This window comes from Periplaneta americana, chromosome 6 (genome assembly GCF_040183065.1).
Source record: "Periplaneta americana isolate PAMFEO1 chromosome 6, P.americana_PAMFEO1_priV1, whole genome shotgun sequence".
NCBI classification, from domain to species: Eukaryota; Metazoa; Arthropoda; class Insecta; order Blattodea; family Blattidae; genus Periplaneta; species Periplaneta americana.
The window spans coordinates 14,118,902-14,139,841 of NC_091122.1; the positions used below are offsets into that span (position 1 = coordinate 14,118,902).

Sequence of the window (20,940 nt, forward strand, 5' to 3'; positions counted from 1 at the left end):
ATTAAATACAATACTAAAATGTAACTTCATTTGCTTTATCTAACATTTACATCTGTTTCTTGTACAATCAACTGTTTTTATTTCTGTTGTATTTAATATCAAGTTTTGTGAAGTCATGGCAGAAATAACGCAAAATTAAATAACGTTGTTGATGCATTTGGGTGTATTTTTAGTCACTTAACAGTTTTCCTTACAAAATTTTCTTGTGAAACATACAGCGAAGATAGTATTTACAAATAATTGATTTTCTATGTCAAATTCCTATTTATTAACAAGACTGCTTTCCACTGAAGGTTGCTCAAAAGGACTCAGTATACAAATACATCATAATTATAAAATTAAAGAAAGCATATACATAATTACATAAAAAGAACATTTAACAGAAATACATAATTACAAAAAAGAACATTAAAAGGGACAATATTTTTGTAAATTCAATTGTGTAGATGGTTATTTTTTAAAATTTGGCAGAATCTTTCCAAACCAAGTTTTGCAATGTCCTCCATCAATATGGTTAGTAGTTTATATTTTTTAATGAAATTAAAAAAAATAGGTTACTGTTTCCCTAACCCATAACTAGGAGGCCTATTACGGATATAATCTGAAAAATGGTATGTAGGTTCATATATTGATTTTTTAATCCAAGTCCACGTTCCTGTTCAAATCTTAGAGTTGGATCTAAAATAATTCCTTCTTGTATGTCACTTTAATACACAAGTACCCTCTTGATGGAACTCTCTTCAGCAATGCATTTAATTTCTTCGTCAATGTTTCCAACCTTTTCTTCTCAAAGCATCTGCAATCTATGTCCTAACTGAATGACATTGCATATTGATTAATAATTTTCCTTTTTCACACTGGCCAAGAATGTGGGCTAGAATTTCTTTCTCATGGCACCCATGTCTCCATTGGGTACTGTCCTTGAACCTTCCAGCAATGGTTATATAATATAATAGTTATCCATTCACCTGCTGACAATCCTTCCTTGTCGACTGTGTATTTGCTCTTGGCACCTCAGCAAACACTTCTTGCTTTTACTTTTCACATCTCCATATACTGCCATGTTCAAAATTCTGTTTCTCTAATATGTTCACACATTTTGCGAAATGCTGACTTCGAGGTGTTTTCAGAAGATAGAAGTTTGAGATGATAATATGATGACTTAATTTCTGCATAAATCCCTAATTTCTTTAACGAAGTTATTATTGGCTCTTTCTAATGTGAAACATACCGGTACATTACACTGCTGCAAAAAGGCTTCTCAAGTTGCACAAACGGTTCCAAGGTCTTTAAGTATCTTACAAGTATAGTGTAGGTAGTATAAATTTATAGTGAGCCAAGAGCATAAAAATGCAAGGTCCTGCAATATAACTGTGAAAAATATAAAGTGTCTATACATAATATATTTATTTGAAGTATTGATGTTATCATCAAAGTTAAATTACATAATCATTCATTCTAATAATTCTAATACTTCTTGAACACAAGTAATGTAAAAGTTCTTCACCACTTCTTCCAGATCTTTTGGTGACATAGCTCGGCCACAACTCCCTACCACCCAGGTGTTGTGTTTGCCAATCGACGCATCCGTCTGAAATAAAGAAAGCAATATTTATGTAACATGATACAACAGGATATGATATATTACAGGGCTACTACAAAGGCTTTACCCGATTCCATAGCCTTGTATTATGAAAAGTATGAGATATACATTATTGAAAGTTACACCAATAAAAAGAGAAACTCATCAAGTTTTTGGTCCATCAACTGCTACAAGTGCTCGATGTGACCTCCTCGCGTCACGCGACAAACATCCACTCAGTAGTCTAACTCCTGCCACACCCGCTGGAGCATATCACGATCAACTCTAGCCACGGCCGCACGGATCCGGTTATTAAGTTCTTCAAGATTAACTGGCAAAGGAGGTACATACACTTGATCTTTGACAAACCCCGATAGAAAAAATCACAGGGAGTCAGATCTGGTGACCGAGGAGGCCAACGGAGAACACACCGATCGTTGTTAGAAGCCCATCCACACCAACGTTGTGGTAGATGCTCATTAAGATACTCACGCACTTCCAGATGGAAATGTGGTAGAGCCCCATCTTGTTGAAATAAAAACCCTGGTTTTTCTTCATGTAACTGAGGCATCAACCACATCAACAGGCTTCTAATGGGCAGAAAAGTGCTGCGCTTATGTAGAGAGCTTAAAAAAGCTCGCGCTCGAAATTACTAGTAAGCATCGCATCCCTGATGTAAGACTACTGTCATACTCTCGAGAAAAATCGAATTTGTTGCTTATGCCAAAAGCCTCCAGATAATGCTGTGAATTGTCTCACCTCGTGTTTCTGTCTTGGTCGCGAATCTTCTTCTCCATCTCTGCATCTGTCAGAGTTTCCAGGAATGGAGCCCACTGATCAGCTTCTGAAGGGGGCCGGAATGGAACTTCTACAGTGGGGAGAGGTGCTTCACTGTGAAGGACAAATACCCATAATCTCATCATTGTGGTCTTTGACTGACCAAAGCATGTTCTTATTTACTTTATGCTCGACCATGCCGAAATGTAGTAATTATACACCTGGAAGCAGCCCTTTAATGGACCTCATTAAAGTACACCTATTCATTAAAGTTCAGGTGTTCCACCTATCAGAAAATACCATTGTAGCAATATGGAAGCACAAGTATCGATTATTCTCGGATATGCAATCGAAAGACAACTAGCGCGAGATTAGATTAAGCGTTAATTGTATATAATATTCAAATAAATTCAATTTGTCATCTCGTTTTTCAATATCTAATTCAATTTCAAGGTTATATCAAGATTAATGTTTATTTTATTCCCTAGATTATATCAAGGTCAATGTCGACATTTGTTTCTCGGAAAAAAATCAATACTTTCGCATCTGTGCACATCTCACAATTTACGAGGTATTGCACAAGGTCAGTTCCGCTTCTCAGTCAGATAAGAATAACATGAATACCTATGAATAATTTCAAGTTAGAAATATGGTCGAGCATAAAAAGTCGTATGAAACTTGACTATAATGGTAATTAAGACGCTCGTATGAAAATTATGAAACTCGCGCTCATTTCATAAACATACTCGCGTCTTAATTACTACCATTATAGGCTCGTTGCATAATGTCCTATTAAAAATAAGCAGTGACTTTTAAAGTATTGTAAGCGAAAAATCTGTAAGGTATTGGCAAGTTTTGTGAAGTTTAATTTCACGAAAATCTGATTGTGTACAAGCAGCTTAATGAAGATTTTAGTGCCGAATTAGTTCTCCATAATATATCTCTAGTACAAACCTATGATTTAAAAAAAATTGTGTTTTACGTTTTATTGACATAGTTTTTTGGAGTTCTTGAAAACAACAATAACGAACTACTATGTCCTAGAATTAAAAGTATCATACAACAAGCATTCAATGAGTTCTAGTTGAATACGTACCTAAATGCATATGTGCGCTGATGCCAGCTGAGCTGACCTCGAATACTGTATGCGATGGCTGTGACAAACTCTCCTCCCAGCCCCAACTCTGCACACAACTTCATGGCGAAGTGCTCAGGGTTGTTGTCCTTCTCACTCATGTCCCACTCCACCTGGTCCACCAGTGATGTGTTGCCCACGTGGATGTTAAGCTACAATGAAAAACATTAAGGGGTTAGGTACAACTTACAACAGTAAAATTTTGGAAATATTCAACATTTTTTCCCTCCATTACTGTATCTTGTACAATAATGAAAATTAGTATGTATAAAACACTGTCCTTCTGCTACATGAAAAAAATATATATTTGTGCGAGATCGTGCATATTTGCTTGGTTTCCGCACAAAACCAATCTGCGGAAAGTGTAAAATTCCACATTCAGTATTCCCAACCTAACACACATAAAATTTCCCTCTTCTTACCGCTTAAGTGACATATTCATTTTACTGCTTTAGGCTTTTAATATATTATTTTTAGAGATGTTCAATATAGTAATAATTATAAATTGGAAACTTACCACTGCAATTTCACCTAAATTGCACTGTTAATTATTGTTTTTAAATATTTGCAAAAATTAAGTAAACTCTACAACTCCACTAAAGTTACTGCATTCGTGATGAAAGTAACATTAAGGCAGCTGTGAAAAAATAAACAATATTCCAGACTCATTATGGTGGCTACTTTGAATGAAGAAAAAGACAGACATATGTCACAGCCTGCTGGAGTATATTAAACACAGAAAAAAATTTAAAGCAACAATGTTGAAGGTAGATATTTTTGTTTTGCAAATTTGCCATCATTGAACAGAAACCAAGATGGAGATTTCATTGCAACTAATTAGAAATTCCTCTTTCAGGTATGTAATAAACGATCTTCGCACAAAGTAATGTGCGATACATGAGCGGTATGTTTTATTTCAATTCTCGGAGATTAAAAAAGCTCAACTACGTTTCGCTTTTTCAAACTTTTCCTCCAACATGAAAACTTCAACATACCGCTCTTGTAATGCATATTACTATTTTACGATTTAAAGAAAATTATTTACTTTTTTTTTTTTTTTTTTTTTTCAAAATTCAGTTCACTGTGCAGTGATGAAGCGTTTCCCACATAACTCCAAAACTATCCACCATTCTGTGATGAAATTTTTTGTGTGTATTTATGCATGTCATATTTACAATTTCTCTACCTTGTCTGATAAAAAATAAATTCATTTTAAAAATGGTCAAATATCAGTATTTTCTTCTAACACAAAATAAAAAAAAATATATATTATTTATTAAGGAATGTAATTGAAAGAGCGTGATATTGTAAACATGAGTTTCAGCAATAAAATAAAAGAGAGAGAACATGAAAAAGTTAACAAGATTATGAGTCACTGCACAGTAAACTGCCATCATTTTGAATTTTGAAAAAAAAAATATATATATATAATTTTTTTAATCGTAAAAATGTTTTTTTTTCATATAGCAGAAGGACAGTGTTTTACACATACCAATTTTCATTATTGTACAAGATACAGTAATGGAGGGAAAAAATGTTGAATATTTCCAAAAATTTTACTGCTGTAAGCTGTACCTAACCCCTTAATTGAAAGGTCAGCTGAGAGAAAGAACTATACTACAAAATATGGAAAATTTTCTCCCAAGTGGTGTACATGGTCTTGCCACCTATCCGCAATATGAGGAACCCGAATCACGCAAGTGAAATGGATAGACAGTGAATACACACACATATACTCACTTTTTTTTTTTCCTTCTTTTCATTGCTTCTGTCAATAACCATTTTATGTGAAATGTCACAGCTGTTGCTGATGTATGGTTACCTAAGCTGTTCTAGGGAAACCACGTGGAGGAACCAGAACTACCATTGTACAGTGGACATCATGCAACCGGTATTTAATTGCCACAAATATGGCTGAAGAATGAATTACTGTACCAAAGAAATAGGATTCCTAATTATGTTGTATTAAACCTGGTAACATGAAGAGGATGATGCATTTTCAGCCTTATTGCAACTTCTTCTAGACCAGCGTTTCTCAAACTATGGTACGTGGACCACCTGTGGTCCTCGAGGTCTGTCCTTGTGGTCCTTCAAAAAAGGCAGAAGAAAAAATAAAATTCAAACGAATTGCGTATCACTCTATAGCTGAAAATTTCAGAGTCTGGAAATGACAAATGGCAATCACCTTTCACTTTTTCTTCCAGTGCTGACATTTTATGAAATTTATTACCCTATACGTCTACCGACTTCCTACTCTACTTTCAACAACAAAAGAGAGATTTAAAGCACTATGAATGTGGTGTTTCTCGCCATTTTTTCCCTCCACATCTGGCGCCGCGCCTGTAACCCAGCTAGGGACCACCCAAATTCATAATAGAGGACCGAACCTTTTCATGTATTTATGACTTTAATATTTTTGTCACACCAAGTCTGCACAGTGTACGTCATACACCAATAATAAACTCTGAGGTCACAATTTGAAACGAGACGAATTTTCATGGATTCGTGATCACTTTCATTGCGATATTGAAACTAACAAATTTTCATTGAGTGAAAGAGAACAGTTAATTGAACTCTTGAATGAGTTCGGACTTAAAAATGAAATTTCAAGTGGAAGATATGGTTAATTTCTGGACCTCATCATAAGTGAAAAGAGAATAAAGTGTACTGTACAATGGTACTTTAGCGATTATAATTCGTTTGCTTCTACGTACCCGTGTGAGAAAGGGTTTACATCACTAACTCTAATAAAAACACAATAGGCTACCAAAATCGACTCGATGTATGTGATGATCTCCGACTTAAACTTACCAGCCTACATCCAAATATAGAACTGTGCAAGAATCAGCAGGCTCATCCATCTCATTAATGTACCAACATTTATTTATTTTTTTTTTTAGTTAATAAGTTAAAGATTATCCAAACTCTAATAGCCTTGATTTATTAAAGAAACAACACTAAATTTTCTTCTATCAACATTAGCTTAATTAGTTAATACTAGTACAAAATTAATTTAATTTCATTAATTTTAATTAATTAATTCTACTTTAAAATATAAGTATACTGGTATTAAAATATGCTACAGGTATGATAAATTTGTCTTCGAAGGGAACAAGTGTGAGGTGATCCGCGGAACTGTTCTGATTTAAAAAAGTGGTCCCCACTTCAAAAAAGTTTGAGAAACGCTGTTCTAGACTAAAATAAAACTACTGATGAGATTGAAGACATGTTGATTCAGATATAAACAATGCCAACCTTAATGATGACTCTTTGGTCACAGTTCTCCTCGATAATACTGTCTGTGGGGAAGCCGTCGATCTGTTGTCTGATGGCTTGGGCTATTGCAGGCACAAATGAGAGTGGGTTGAGGTCCAGGTCGTCACACAAGACTTCTGCAAACTGCTCTGGTGTGATCAAACTCTCTGGAACAGACATTAAACTGTCTTTACTACTCTTTCTCATCACAATTAATACTAAGGTTGTTATTCCTATGCATTCATCGCAGGAGCCTCCTGTACTGGTAACCAATAGTAGTGACAATTATGGGGGAAAGTTTGTTACAGTGGTGGTTCTCCATTGATAGGCCTATGTTTAAATATAATAAATTTATAAACCTCTACAGTGGAAAACAGGTTTTACAGGTTTTCCTTTAATAAAAAATATGGCTTCAGTTTTACAGTTTTATCATTCTTAAATCCACTCATTTTTTCAATGCACATATTAATAATCTAATTGTAAAGTTAAAAAAATAACTCAACTCCACAAGTAGTCCCTTTTCATAAGCATGCACACATGTTATGAAATTATACCGCATTTTCCATAAAAATAACCAACTAAAAATGTTTTTTTTTTGCTAATGGCGGGTACTGAAGTCAGTTGTGTAGACCAATTGACTGATAGAATCAAATGTTATGTTTTTTATTTAACGACGCTCGCAACTGCAGAGGTTATATCAGCGTCGCCAGATGTGCCGGAATTTTGTCCCGCAGGAGTTCTTTTACATGCCAGTAAATCTACTGACATGAGCCTGTCGCATTTAAGCACACTTAAATGCCATCGACCTGGCCCGGGATCGAACCCGCAACCTTGGAGGCCAGCGCTATACCAACTCGCCAACCAGGTCGACAGGGTAGAGTCAATGTCGAGAGTGCGTCATACGAGGCTGATCTACGATGCACCAACGATGAGATGATGATATGCTGGGATGTCAGAGGGGAACCGAAGCTCTCAGAGAAAACCTCTGTGGTAGCTGGACCATGGGCTTGGCCAACACAAGTTATAAGTCAGGATTACACCAGCAATCCAACCCTGGTCCTCAGGTTTGTAAATCCAGCACTCTAGCACCATGGTGGTGTCGACCTGGTTGGCGAGTTGGCATAGAGCTGGCCTTCTATGCCCAAGGTTGCAGGTTCGATCCCGGGCAGGTCGATGGCATTTAAGTGTGCTTAAATGCGACAGGCTCATGTCAGTAGATTTACTGGCATGTAAAAGAACTCCTGCGGGACAAAATTCCGGCACATCCGGCGACGCTGATATAACCTCTGCAGTTGCGAACGTCGTTAAATAAAACATAACATTTTTTTAACATAACATAACCATGGTGGTTTCTCTAAATTAAAAATAAAATCCATGCATGTTGCCAATTCTCAAGTTAGTTAAATAACCAGAATAGCCTGTATACCTTTCCATCACCATTCATAACATAATTTGTAATGATCCTGATTTGATTAAAATTACTCTGTGCATTGAGAATGAAGTCCCTATTTATGCAAGCTATGAGGAAGCTTTGATACGGCACAATACAAAACTTCCTTTGTTAGCATGAGGTTTCAGTCTGGAGCTGAAGAGGGAGTAGCACTCACCGTTCTTGTTCCACGTGAAGGTGTCCCTCAGCTTCTGGCCCTCGATCTCCATGTCCAGGCGAATTGGAACAAGCAGCTCCACTTGAGAAGCATTTTCAACAATGGTTGAAGGATCTGTGTCATCAAAACTGAAACAGAATTCCACAAGCAAGTTGTAAACTTCCGATTTCAACAAGCTTCTACATGTTCAACCAACTCAGATAAGAGAAAGTCACGGCCTGGGAACAAGTGTTAAGGATCCTGGACATGATGACTGTCTACTACTGGGTTCAAAAGTTCCCGGAATTTTACTACCATTTTTCGTATTAATATATAACAAGGGATATTGTACATTTGTTTTGTTGGTAACATTCATGATATCATTTCCTTAAAGTTTGTTGATAATGGCGATTGTTGGTTTTGAGTTGTAGGCAATTGTTTATCATAGTGTTTAGTTTGTTCGTCGCATTTTGTAATTATGTCCACAGAGCAACGTACAAACATCAAGTTCTGTGTTTTGTTACACAAAACTCCTGCAGAGACATTAAGATTGTTGGAAGAAGCATATGGCGAAGCAGCAATGAAAAAAACTCAAGTGTATGCCTGGCATAAACACTTTTCTGGTGGTCGCGATAGCATCAAAGATGATGTACGCAGCGGCCGACCAACAACTGCAACAAATGAAGCAATCGCTCAGCGTGTGCGTGATGTTGTGAGGGACGACCGACGTAAAACCATAAAAGAGATAGCAGCAGAGGTCGGAATATCAGTCGGAAGTGTACACAATGTTCTTCACAAGCATCTCAACATGCATTACGTGTCTCAGAAGTTAGTTCCGAAAATGTTGTCGGCAGAACAGAAAGAAACAAGAATGACTCTTGCTGGGGACATGATCAGTATGGCTGATGAAGATGGTGATTTCTTAAACAAAATTATTGCTGGTGATGAAACTTGGTGCTACTTGTACGACCCAGTCCCTAAACGACAGTCATCTGAGTGGAAATCGAAAACATCTCCTCGGAAGCAAAAATTTCCTAGGGACACTTCCAAAGGCAAAGTTATGTTGGAAGTTTTCTTCAACTCTCAGGGTCTCATCCACCATGAGTTCATTCCAGAAGGTCGTACTGTAACGAAAGAATTGTAAGTAAAAATCATCCGTCGCCTCCGGGACGCAGTGAGAAGGAAACGTCCAGAAAAGTGGGTAGAAAACAACTGGTTCCTTATGCATGACAATGCACCTGCTCATCGCGCAATTATTGTAAAGAATTTTCTTGCCAGGCACAACATAACTGCTTTGGATCACCCACCATACTCTCCTGATCTCTCACCACCTGATTACTTTCTGTTTCCCCATCTGAAAAGTCATCTGAAAGGACGGAGATTCAATGCTGAAGAGGTTATCGCAAACGCGACGAGAGCACTAAGACGGGATTCATAAAATGGCTTCCAGGCCTGCTTCCAGGAACTCTACATGCGTTGGCAAAAGTGTGTTGTTGCGGAAGGCAACTATTTTGAAGGGAATGCTGTAGAATAGTGTTTAAGGTATGTTGTTTCTATGATACTAGCAAATTCCGGGAACTTTTTGAACCTAGTATGTATTTTAGCTCTTGTGCTTGCAAATGACATATAGGCCCTACTGAAGCATTCCTATGTCACAGGTTTACGAAATTTATACCATGCATTAAACAATGCTTATAGTATCTTTTGATGAAAAATTAAGTCGCATGAAATAAGGTATAGAATGCATGAAATCCTATGTTCGAATCTCCATACCAATGATGGTTCTCATGAAAAATTTCCTTTCTTAGAGAAATTTTGCCATTATTTCCACCAAAAAAAGTTGGAAAATGTCAGAGTCTGGGAATATGTAACAAAATTTGTAACATTAACAAGAACTTGTATTTGACAAAATACAATAAACTAAATTCCTAACAACCTTCAACAGTGGGCACCATTCAGCACAAAATGCTCTTTCTACATAGTTATCTGTGCATGACAATTAACAGCACAAAAAATTGTTATAATTGTTACTATCTTTAAATCCCATACTAAAATTATAAATAAATAAAAAGTAAATAATACACAAATAAATAAAAAATTAATTAAATGAATGAATGAATACATAAAGGAATAAGTAAGTGAATACTTAAGTACAAAATTTATAAGAATAAATGAATAAGTGATTACATAACTACATATATAAGTAACTGAATGAATAAATACATAAATAATCTTTGGTCAGCTGGAAAAGGCACATATGTCAAAAAACTCGATTTTTCTGTTCTACCTAATCACATAAGTCTAGTATTTTTTCTAATTTTTGAAATAATAAAATTTCTCGTGTTTTAAATTGAAAAGAGTTTTACTTTAACCAACATACATTAATTTCATTATTATATTTATATTCAGTTAAGAGTAAATTAAAAAGAAAATCTCTCCTGAAATATTAATTTTTTTTTACTTATGTGCCTTTCCTGCCGACCAAAGAAATATAAATATATAAATTAATTAATTAATGGCGGCCAGGTAGCTCAATTGGTAGAGCAGCTGGCTACGGACTGGAAGGTCTGGCAATTTTTTGAATAGTTATTAAGATAAAACAATTATTTCATTAAAATTATAATAATAATTATTAGGGTACGATCATGAAAATAAATTAATTGTTCTATAATAGGTGATGCTCCATCTTGTGCAATGCTAAAATTTTTAATATATTTAATTTTTTAATCCCGAATTGTAACAGGATTTTTCTCATTGCCAAACTTTCACAACGGCCCTGAGGTTCATTCAGCCTTCTATAAAATTGAATACCAAGTCTTTCCCGGGGGTAAAAGGCAGTCAGAGCATGGTGCCGACCACACCACCTCATTCTAGTGCCGAGGCCATGGAAAGCATGGGGCTCTACCTCCATGCCCCCAAGTGCCTTCATGGCATATGACAGGGATACCTTTACCTTTACCTTTTAAATTAATTAATACCGGTATACAACATATAAATAAATTAATGAAAAAATACCGGTATTTGATATGAAAATAATAAATCGAAAATGTTAAGTTGATTCTCTGTATTTGATCCATCTACCAATACCATCAAACTGAGTAAGTGATAACAGCAAGATAATATTTAACAAGATGGGTCCAAAAATTTGCAATTAAATTATCTAGCATTCACCCTATAGTCAGGGAAACAGCTGAAAAAAACCCAACTACGTAATTAGCACAGATGGGATTTGAACCCACGACTGCACCCCCAAAACACGAATCCAATTTATTACACCTCTGCTATGATGGTGGCGAATTTAATTTGAAACCCTATAGTTTGACGTGGGTTTCACAAATATTGCGTTTCGAGGTTTCACCACAGTCTAGTAGCCTATATACAGTCGCGAAGCTCAATACGTAGTAAATATGCAAACATCAGATAGTTGCTCACCACTAGGATCGCTAATATCGCCTCATTACAGGCAATGCAAAATAGTACCGTCACAATCTATTGTTTCTAGCACCCTCAAAACTCAAGCTTCGTGACTGTATATAATAGACTGTGGTTTCAGTATCTCCTTGTAAGTACAACAGCATACATTACCATAGAGGGAATGTGCGAACTTTCTTGTTATTCACCCGGTTCCTGTTGATCGGGGTGGCCTGGGGGACAGCATCCAGATGCGAACTGTTGGGTAGGGACGGCACCCACGACATGCTCTTCTTCGACTTGCCCTCCCTATAGATGTGATAAAGAGTTTAAAACAGGCACAAAGCACAACAATAAACTAAGAACAAACAAGTTGCATGAACGTATTTTACAAACAAATACAGTTGGTAAGCAGTACCTTGGCAACGGAGGCTCTGAAGAGTGCACTGAGACAGCTTTGTACTTCTCATCATTGCCATCAATGATGTCCTCCACCTCTGATGCTCTAAGAAGAGAGACACTCGATGCCAGCACATGCTGACTTAAACCTGCAAACATAACAACCCAAATGTAATAACAAGCACTAGACAACCAAAAGAAAGCAAATCGATTTTAATTATTTACCCACTGGGTAGGATGTATCTGTAAATTATTACTTCAAAAATAATAAACATAACTTAAAACTGATTTTTATCAACAGTAATCTCACTAGTGGGTTTGATTTATCTAGAGAAAATCAAAACTCGAGTGGGATTTAATTGACTATTTCACGATTAGAAGAAAGTATATAAAGATTAGAAGTAATGAAGTAATGAATACAATAAAATATTAATTGGCTTACGAAAATACAACTGTCTTCAATTAATGTATTATTGTACCATCTCAACATTACAAATATTACACTACATGCATGCTAGACGGCAGTGGTGTGTTATAATTATGTGATGTTATCAGGTGTGCCAACTATGGAATCTTCATTGACGGTTACTAGTCAAGAAGGCTTTGTTGATTCAATTTCATTTTTATTAAAACAGTTGCATTCCACTTCAATTATCCGAATCCCAGTAATCAACGTCACTTTACAGATGATTTTCAATAAATCTTAGTATTAAACAATCTCTGATACGTGACTATCCATAATATCATATAGCAGAAGCTATAACATAACCTAAATAATATAAACAAGTGTTAGAAAAGTTTTAATTACGGATGATGAAATAAACAAGAAACGCTTTAATTAACAATGATGAAATAAAAAATAAACATGAATAATTTTAAAAGAAACAATTATTGAAAGTACAATTTTCAAATTTGAATGTTTTAGCGGTTGGTGGTTCAGCTGATGTTATATTGGACGTGTGTGTAAAAGAAGTGAACTCGTTCATGTACATGGTGTATCCCTCAACTTATTCAGGATTTCCGAATGGTGCTCTTCATTTATTTGTAAATAGGGTTTCAGGGAAGATGCATAGCGATGACCAGTGATCTTTATTAATTCTTGTTCTTGAATACCAATGCGAATCATATTTGAAAGTGCTATGCATCGATTGGAGTGATTTGTAATTTTCTGTTTTTTGACGTCCAGACCAGTGCAGTTTGAAATGTTGGCAAACAAAGAAACAAATGCTAGGGTAGTGATAAAAATAAACAAATGCTAGGGACGCGATAAAATTGTGCGATAAGCAGCCATGATTGGTTGAAAGACGTCCTTTCGTACCGTTTTATTGGTCAAAAGTAGTGTGACATAGTAAAAGTGTAATAGTCATAAAAATAACACAGACCTGCAAAATTAAGGGACATAAAACTTTTATAAAAATTGATGCTACATTTATAGTTCCTTGGGGTGTTGATTCCAAAATTGAGTTCAGGTTTTTCTATTGCGTACCATTTTTCTGCAACATGCATTGGCAATTTTAGCAATGTGAATGTAGGCAGGTTATTGAATTTAATATGACAAAGTGATGAAGTGAAACATGTCCTATGGCAAATATTGTTGTTGTTTAGTAAATTGTCCGAAGACGGGCTGAACCTCACAAATGATACCAAGAAGGCAACACTCATGAGGTAACTAGGCCAGGAGATAATGGGATAGGGTAGCTAGTTCCTTTTCCCCTTGGCAAATATTGAAAGTATATTTTACAAATAATATTAGATTGTCATAATTAACAACTCACATTTCCTCAAATGCGTTATACCGCTTTTTTCTCTTCATGGTGACATTGTGTTTGCTGCTTTTCCTCTTGTATGAGGTTCAAGAGATATTCTTTGTACAAAAAGAGTCTAGAGGCAGTTATAGAAATTGAAGATTAGTTAACAAGTCCCTTTTTATATATAAGCAGCTATTCTATCAATCGCCTCTAAACACATACCTTCATCTCAAACAGCAGAAATAACTAAAATGCTCTCTCAATTAATATCACTCAATAAAAGAATTGTATTCCAATGGATACCATCCCATTGTGGAATCCTGGGAAACGAGAATGCGGATGCTTTAGCTACTTACAGACCTGTTACTAAATCTACGTATTACTCTTTGAAGAGATTTATTAAATTTACATACTTAGACTTCAACAAATAAAATTTGATAACACAATCCCAAGGGAAAAAGTGGAACTCTCTGCATCAAAATCCACAGTTAATTCCCGATTTACCACGAAAATCGTCTGTAGCTGCATTTAGATTGGCAACAGGCCATGATTGTTTGGCTAAACACCTGCATAGAATTGGAATATATCAGTCCCCTAACTGCCCAGTGTGCAACTCAAACCAAGAAATGGATTCGGAACACCTCAAAATCTGTGCTTCAGTGGCTGGTCATGATAATATCTTTGAAAAATATTGGAGTGCAAGAGGTCAAATGACTTTATTGTCAAACGCCTAGCATTAGAAAACAACAATAACATATATAATACCAACACACACTCACCCAATTCAACTAATTTCTTTCTCTCATCATTAGTGATACTCCGACGGTACATTCCTGGGTACTTCTTGTAGAGAGACCCACGGAAGAGCCGCAGGTAATTGCCAACCTGTTAGCAAAGCAAATAATAAACAGAACTGTTAAAATAGCCTATAACAATGCAAAGTAATGCCTTAAATGAGACTTCTACACTGTTGACGAAAATGGACAATAACAATATCTGTCGATTTATTATTTGATAGATCTTGTCTTCTAATCCAGAGATTGTTAATGATATGGCCGGCAGTTCCATACTTTATCTTACTATTGTCAGTAATGGAACAGAATATTAACTTGAAATAAACTTAAATTACTAACATAAATTTCAGTCTTTTATACACAAGCAAAATATCATTTAATCAAAACATGTGGCCTACGATGAATTAACATTTCATATTAAGATGTCGCTAAATCGTAAATATTAGGTCTAGAACTATTATGCATAACAGGCTTTGTCTACTGCAATATTGGCAATAGCATTAGTACTGCATACGTATCAGGGAAGTCTTTTATATTACAGTCACTGTATCACAAGCTGAAAAGTAGGCCTATAGCTAATACTGCTGTATGTTTACAAAATAACAGCAAGAATCTTAATATGCAGAAGAAAACACCAGTACAGTCAAAGGAACTGATGAAGATGACACGAAGTGACTGGTCTCAAGAGTAGAAATTAACTTCAAGGCAACATGGAAGCTACAGTATCAATTATTCATTGAAATATCCATAAGCTTTCAGAATTAACACCTTTCGTGGCATTTTGAGTAACTGTACGCTATATAAATAAAAGCCTTTGGTTATTCACTCTTTTGTTCCAGATGTATTTCCTTTCAAAAAAGTATATCCACAATGTGCCAATTTTTTTTAAATTCATTGTTAACTTTCTAGCATCTCTTGGTGCCTTCTGGTTGGCCTAACCAAATGCCTAACTGATGGCGTTACATGTCAACAATGTGACGTTGAAACATGTGTTCATTGATAGACCTGATATGTTGTATTTTCGATGGGTAAAGAATAGGCTATGAAGGTTGTATGTCCACAAAACACAATTTGTGGGGAATGGTTTTTAAGAGTATTCAACCATGGGATTTTATCTCGTCATAATCATTTTTATGAAATTTCCTTCAAGAAAGAACATAGGCCTACCAGAACTACTGTTGTCCAAAATGAAGATTACACCAAGACAAATCAACCAGTCCAGTAAGTATTTTTTGGATATTCAATCTATGTGTTCTTAGTCATCATTTTATATTTTTAAGACTAGTTAATAACCTTCCTTAAAAGCCAGTAAGTAAGTAAGTTAATAACCCGGCACACTCGTATTCATACAAATTTTCAGACTCTAAGAGACCCCAGAAACTTTTCTTCTTCAAGGAAAATTCTTCGAGAGCCAGCCAGGGAATCGAACACGAGACCTCCAGATCTAGAAGTCAACATTCTGATCACCAAACCACAACAATCTACACTTAAGTCCCATTATGATAAAAGGTTTATTATAGGCCTACCTAACCTCCAATACATGTGTGTCAGTTACGATGACATTCTTTCCAAAAGGTGCTACTTGTGTGCATTTACAAAGCCATTCGAGTCAAACTCTATGTACGTATGCAATGAAAGGAAACACTGGAAACAGTCTTGTCAAAAATCAAGATGCAATTATATAAGAACATTTTTTGGGATTAAACGTCCCCCGGTCATGACGCCACATCTGGCATCCGTAGTACATTAAGAGATACGACTTGATAACTTTGACTTTACAATTACGAACAAGCATTCTTTTAATTAGTAGACTAACCTCTGATCCAATGCAGTAATATTCCCCATTTTCTTCAACTTGAAAACTGATCGGCTTGTCACCGTACGTCCGTATAGCCATTTTTCTTCGTCAGTGTTACCACTACCATACTATCCTAATGTTCTTGTCGAAAAGACATAAATGTAATGTCATTGAAATGATTCCTTGTAATTATTACATTTATATAACACAACAGCATAATTTAAGAAAAATTTGAAAACCACAGTAAACGAATTATTGTTGTTTTATCAACTGCATATAAAAATGAGTTTTATCGTACGAACTAACCTGTACAATGACATTACTGACATATCAGTAATTATATTATCACAATCATACATAATTTCATTTATACTAAAAGCAAGATAACTGCAAGGAAGTCATGTAGTTTCAAATTTGCTGTGGGTATCATTAATACGAAACGTGTATAATAAGTCTGCCCGATTGATAAAGTGACGTTACATTGTTTCGTTGGCAACATTGTTCAATTTTATGCGGGAATTCAAATTAAAAATATTTCAGGCGGTAGTGCGTAGCGCCGAAGTTGACACCACGGCGACGCTTAGATGATTAAAATTGCTCGAGTTTATACATCAAAAATCCTAAAATAATTTACCTCCACATGTACTATAAAACAAATTATTTGCAATTTATCCAAAATAGGTAATATAAAAATTCAATGATTTCACTTAGTCACTTTGAGAATTTGTATATGTCTACATTACAACTTCAAGTGAAACTTTTACAGACAGAACTGATTAATATGTTTAGAATACAAGAAAAAGTAAAAAATAAAAATACATGAATTTAGAAATGTCAGGTATTTTGTGGTCCTTTTGATAAAATGCTCCTCTTCCTTGCTGGAACTATTGCATATCAATGAATGTTAGTCGCTTTCCAATAAGTTCTCCCTCGGAAACATACAATAAATTAAACATTCAGGCGTTACAAATGCTTCCAACTGCCCACATCTCAAAAACAGTAACCAACTAGAAGAATGCACAAAGGTCTGCAGTATTAAGAAGCATTAGTAACTAGCAAATGACAACAGAAACCTATAAGAGCAAATAAAGAGCTTTCTACCTATATAATTTATTTTATTCCATAAAGTAAATGAATATTTTATACATTACTACAGTTACTGAAAACATATAATAATTTTCACTGAAATTTATTGTATAAAATATAATGAGCAATACAAAAATGTTATTACGTAGCAGAGATTAGCTCTAACAGCCTGATACTTTGAATCTTTCATTTAGAGTGCCCACGCCCACTAGATTCACTTTGGGCCATTCTCCCGGAACACAGGCTTTTATCTCAAGGATCTCCTTGTAGTCTTTGGATTTCCTGAAAAAAAAAGTAACTTAATATTTCAAATAATAACAATGAAATTGAATAAACACAATAACTTAAATGTATGAGTAACTTATACTTTGGTGTGAAAGTAACTTCGATTTCGGTAAAGTTGTAGCCCAAGACAGTCCTTGCAGATACTACAGCAATTTTGGGCCGCACAGAAAACTCCTCTAACTTAAACATCTGCAATATTGTAATTGGCACATCAAAATCTGGAACAGAGAAAGAATGTCTCCCAAGAATAATGAAATATTATCAACCTAGAGGAATAAGACGACAAGGAAGAACTCTAAAACAGCTATGAGGCGGTCAGGAGCAAAGGGATGTAAGTGCACTGAAGTTACTTTCGAGAAAATGTGATTAAAAGTTACTAAGCTTTCGTAAATTCCGTAAAGTTTTAATTTTAAATATTAATGTGTGATGTGTTTAAAAGATATATCCCTTTGCCACTGAAATTTTAAATGCTTTAGTTTACTCTGAACGTACTTAAATCAATTTTTTTAGAAATGTCACTTAGGCTACACCCCTTTGCTTCTAATCGCCTCAATTGAGACCAGAACAGATCAACCAATGGTCCAGATCCATGTATGATGATGATAATGGTGACCCCATACTGAATATGTTCTATGCTCGACCATGCCGAAATGTAGTAATTATACACCTGGTAGCAGCCCTTTAATGCACCTCATTAAAGTACACCTATTCATTAAAGTTAAGGTGTTCCACCAATCAGAAAACACCATTGTAGCAATATGAAAGCGCAAGTATCGATTATTCTCGGATATGAAATCGAAAGACAACTAGCGAAACATCACGGAGGCTGGAAATCCAATACTGTTGCAGAAGGTTATGTTCTGCTACTATAATAATTAGGGTTAATTGTAAATAATATTCAAATAAATTCAATTTGTCATCTCGTTTTTCAATGTCTAAATCAATTTCAAGGTTATATCAAGATTAATGTTTATTTTACTCTCTAGATTATATCAAGGTCAATGACATTTGTTTCTCGGAAAAAATTAATACTTTCGCGTCTGCGCATCTCACAATTTACGAGATATTGCACAAGGTCAGTTCCACTCCCCAGTCAGATAAGAATAACATGAATACTTACGAATAATTTCAAGTTAGAAATATGGTCGAGCATAAAAAGTCGTATGAAAATTATGAAACTCGCTTGCGCTCGTTTCATAAACATACTCGCGTCTTAATTACTACCATTATAGGCTCGTTGCATAATGTACTATTATGATTTAGCCTATGACACAGGACATGTCACTCTGTAGTTCACCTCCTATGGTGCACTAAGGGCAACACTACAGCGGCAAAAAGATCTAATCACAGTTATAGTGTGTTGCTCCTAGAGGGAGACGCTTGGATGACTAATGCAAATCAAGGACTCGCCATTGAGGGGAAGAGGAAGAAATAAAATATTACTTTCTTGTAATAAGAGTAGGGGGAAAGAAACTAGCACCCTACCCCATTATCTCCTGGTCTAGTTGACTCATACGTGGTGCCTTGTTGGTATCACTTGTGAGGTTCAGACCTGTCTTCGAATAGTTGACTAAACAACAACATAATAACAGTAGTGGCGTAGCGTCAATGTGAGCTAAAAAGCTTAACTTCCCCAATTAATAATAATTTCATAATAAACCTGCAGTCTATGGACAAAATTATTTATTAATTTTAATAGAATTTATATTTACACGTTAAACATTGTGATGCGGCAGCTCAGGATGATTTGTGATGCAGCAGTAAACAAGAAGCGTGCACACACCAGCTTCCAAGCAGACTGGTTTCTTTCACTCATTCTTCTGTGTAACGCACCCCGCAGATTTTCCATCCCTTTCTAACTTAACTATCCTGGTCGCAAGGCTAGCAAGAAGCTAGCTTTAACATTGAAAATAAGTAGTTTCCGAGTTATCCCTTTTCGTCAGTTGTGTTCAGTTGAAGTGTTAGTGTGCATTGTGGCTGATATAATAAATAATGAGTGAAATAACAGTTCCTGACACCAGTTTACTTGAATTTTTTAGGACAATTCTATTATCAAGACTGACTTACGAACAAAAGTGTGATCTAAAAAACAAATGACCGACTCCCTTGCTGTCAATGAAGGACACAACCAAAAGACAGACGCATACTTACGTACTGTATCTATTGACCGTTAATATTGTGATTCCTCTATGACAGGGAGTGAACTAATGTTATACGTATACGTGTCTATTTGTTAGAGATATGTGTAAACCGTGAAATCATATTTTACTACGTACCATTTGAGGTCATGCCTTATTAGTGTTACTTACGAGGTTCAACCAATCTTCGACTGCTGACTTGACATTGACTACTATTTATTTTAAGACTATATTTTTGTAATACGTTTTCTCATCTTGCATGAAAGACAACTTGAATTAGCTTCCCCTGCTCAAGATTTCATGCTACGCCACTGAATAACAGTACAGCTATATAGCGGAAAAACTTGAAACGAGTATGGAAGGTAGCATGGGGACTATTTTGGTTAACAAATTTTAGATGCACTATTCAAGATGGAAAAAATTTTAGTTATATTTTGGAGAGAGGAAAATGGTACCATGAAAAAATGTATAAAATTTCTACAAGTGAGGAAAACAAAGTCTAATTGGCTAAGAGAATTAGAATATACTGTGAGCAGATTAGGGCTAATAATTGGGCATGGTAGGAAATTGGTTAAATTAATAAATTTAAGAGATAAAATTATGAATGAGAGGAGTAATGAGATAGCGAGGCTAGAAATGTTCAGTAATTTAAACAGACTACGGTCAATAACTGACTACAGAGAAATGAAAATTGTACGTAAATAGGTCTAGCATGCTGATGAGTAGGAATTTGGGGGTTACGGAACAAAAGATGTATGTCATTCTGCAAAATTAAAAAAAGATACAATACATATTCTACTATCCTGCGCCGAAAAACAAAGAACAATTTAAATCCTGTCCAAATTCAACCTCGCAAATTTCAAGCGCAATAATTAACAATAGATTCCTATTAGAAACAACAACAACCAAATTTCTTGGCTTACAAATCGATAATGTGTTAAATTGG

At 35.4% G+C, this 20,940-nt stretch overlaps 2 protein-coding genes across 3 annotated transcripts in view; both read right to left on the reverse strand.

Annotated features, from left to right (window-relative positions):
* Positions 1-1,392: 1,392 nt before the first annotated feature.
* Positions 1,393-16,640, reverse strand: Snr1 (SWI/SNF related, matrix associated, actin dependent regulator of chromatin, subfamily b, member 1). The gene is made up of 9 exons (XM_069827509.1): positions 16,504-16,640; positions 14,673-14,778; positions 12,165-12,294; positions 11,921-12,055; positions 8,357-8,484; positions 6,750-6,916; positions 3,456-3,646; positions 2,342-2,473; positions 1,393-1,591 (listed from the first exon to the last, which is right to left on the reverse strand). The coding sequence occupies exons 1-9, from the start codon at positions 16,582-16,584 to the stop codon at positions 1,552-1,554; spliced, it is 1,110 nt and encodes a 369-aa protein (XP_069683610.1). The 5' UTR covers positions 16,585-16,640; the 3' UTR covers positions 1,393-1,551.
* Positions 16,641-17,585: 945 nt separating this feature from the next.
* Positions 17,586-20,940, reverse strand: part of LOC138701015 (deleted in lung and esophageal cancer protein 1-like) — a 168,793-nt gene continuing 165,438 nt past the window's right edge. For both annotated transcript variants that reach the window (XM_069827511.1, XM_069827510.1), the window contains 2 exons: positions 17,939-18,074; positions 17,586-17,853 (listed from right to left, as the gene is read on the reverse strand). In XM_069827511.1, coding sequence (XP_069683612.1) covers positions 17,733-17,853; positions 17,939-18,074 — 257 coding nt within the window. In that variant the 3' untranslated portion in view covers positions 17,586-17,732. The remainder of the gene's footprint in view (positions 17,854-17,938; positions 18,075-20,940) is intronic.

Coding starts and splice junctions, on each gene's coding strand:
- Snr1 (XM_069827509.1), bottom strand. CDS start 16,584: ATGGCTATACGGACGTACGGTGACAAGCCGATCAGTTTTCAAGTTGAA. Junction 14,779..16,503: donor ATTACTGCATTGGATCAGAG/GTTAGTCTACTA, acceptor CTTTGCTAACAG/GTTGGCAATTACCTGCGGCT. Junction 2,474..3,455: donor CAGCGCACATATGCATTTAG/GTACGTATTCAA, acceptor TGTCCTTCACAG/TGAAGCACCTCTCCCCACTG.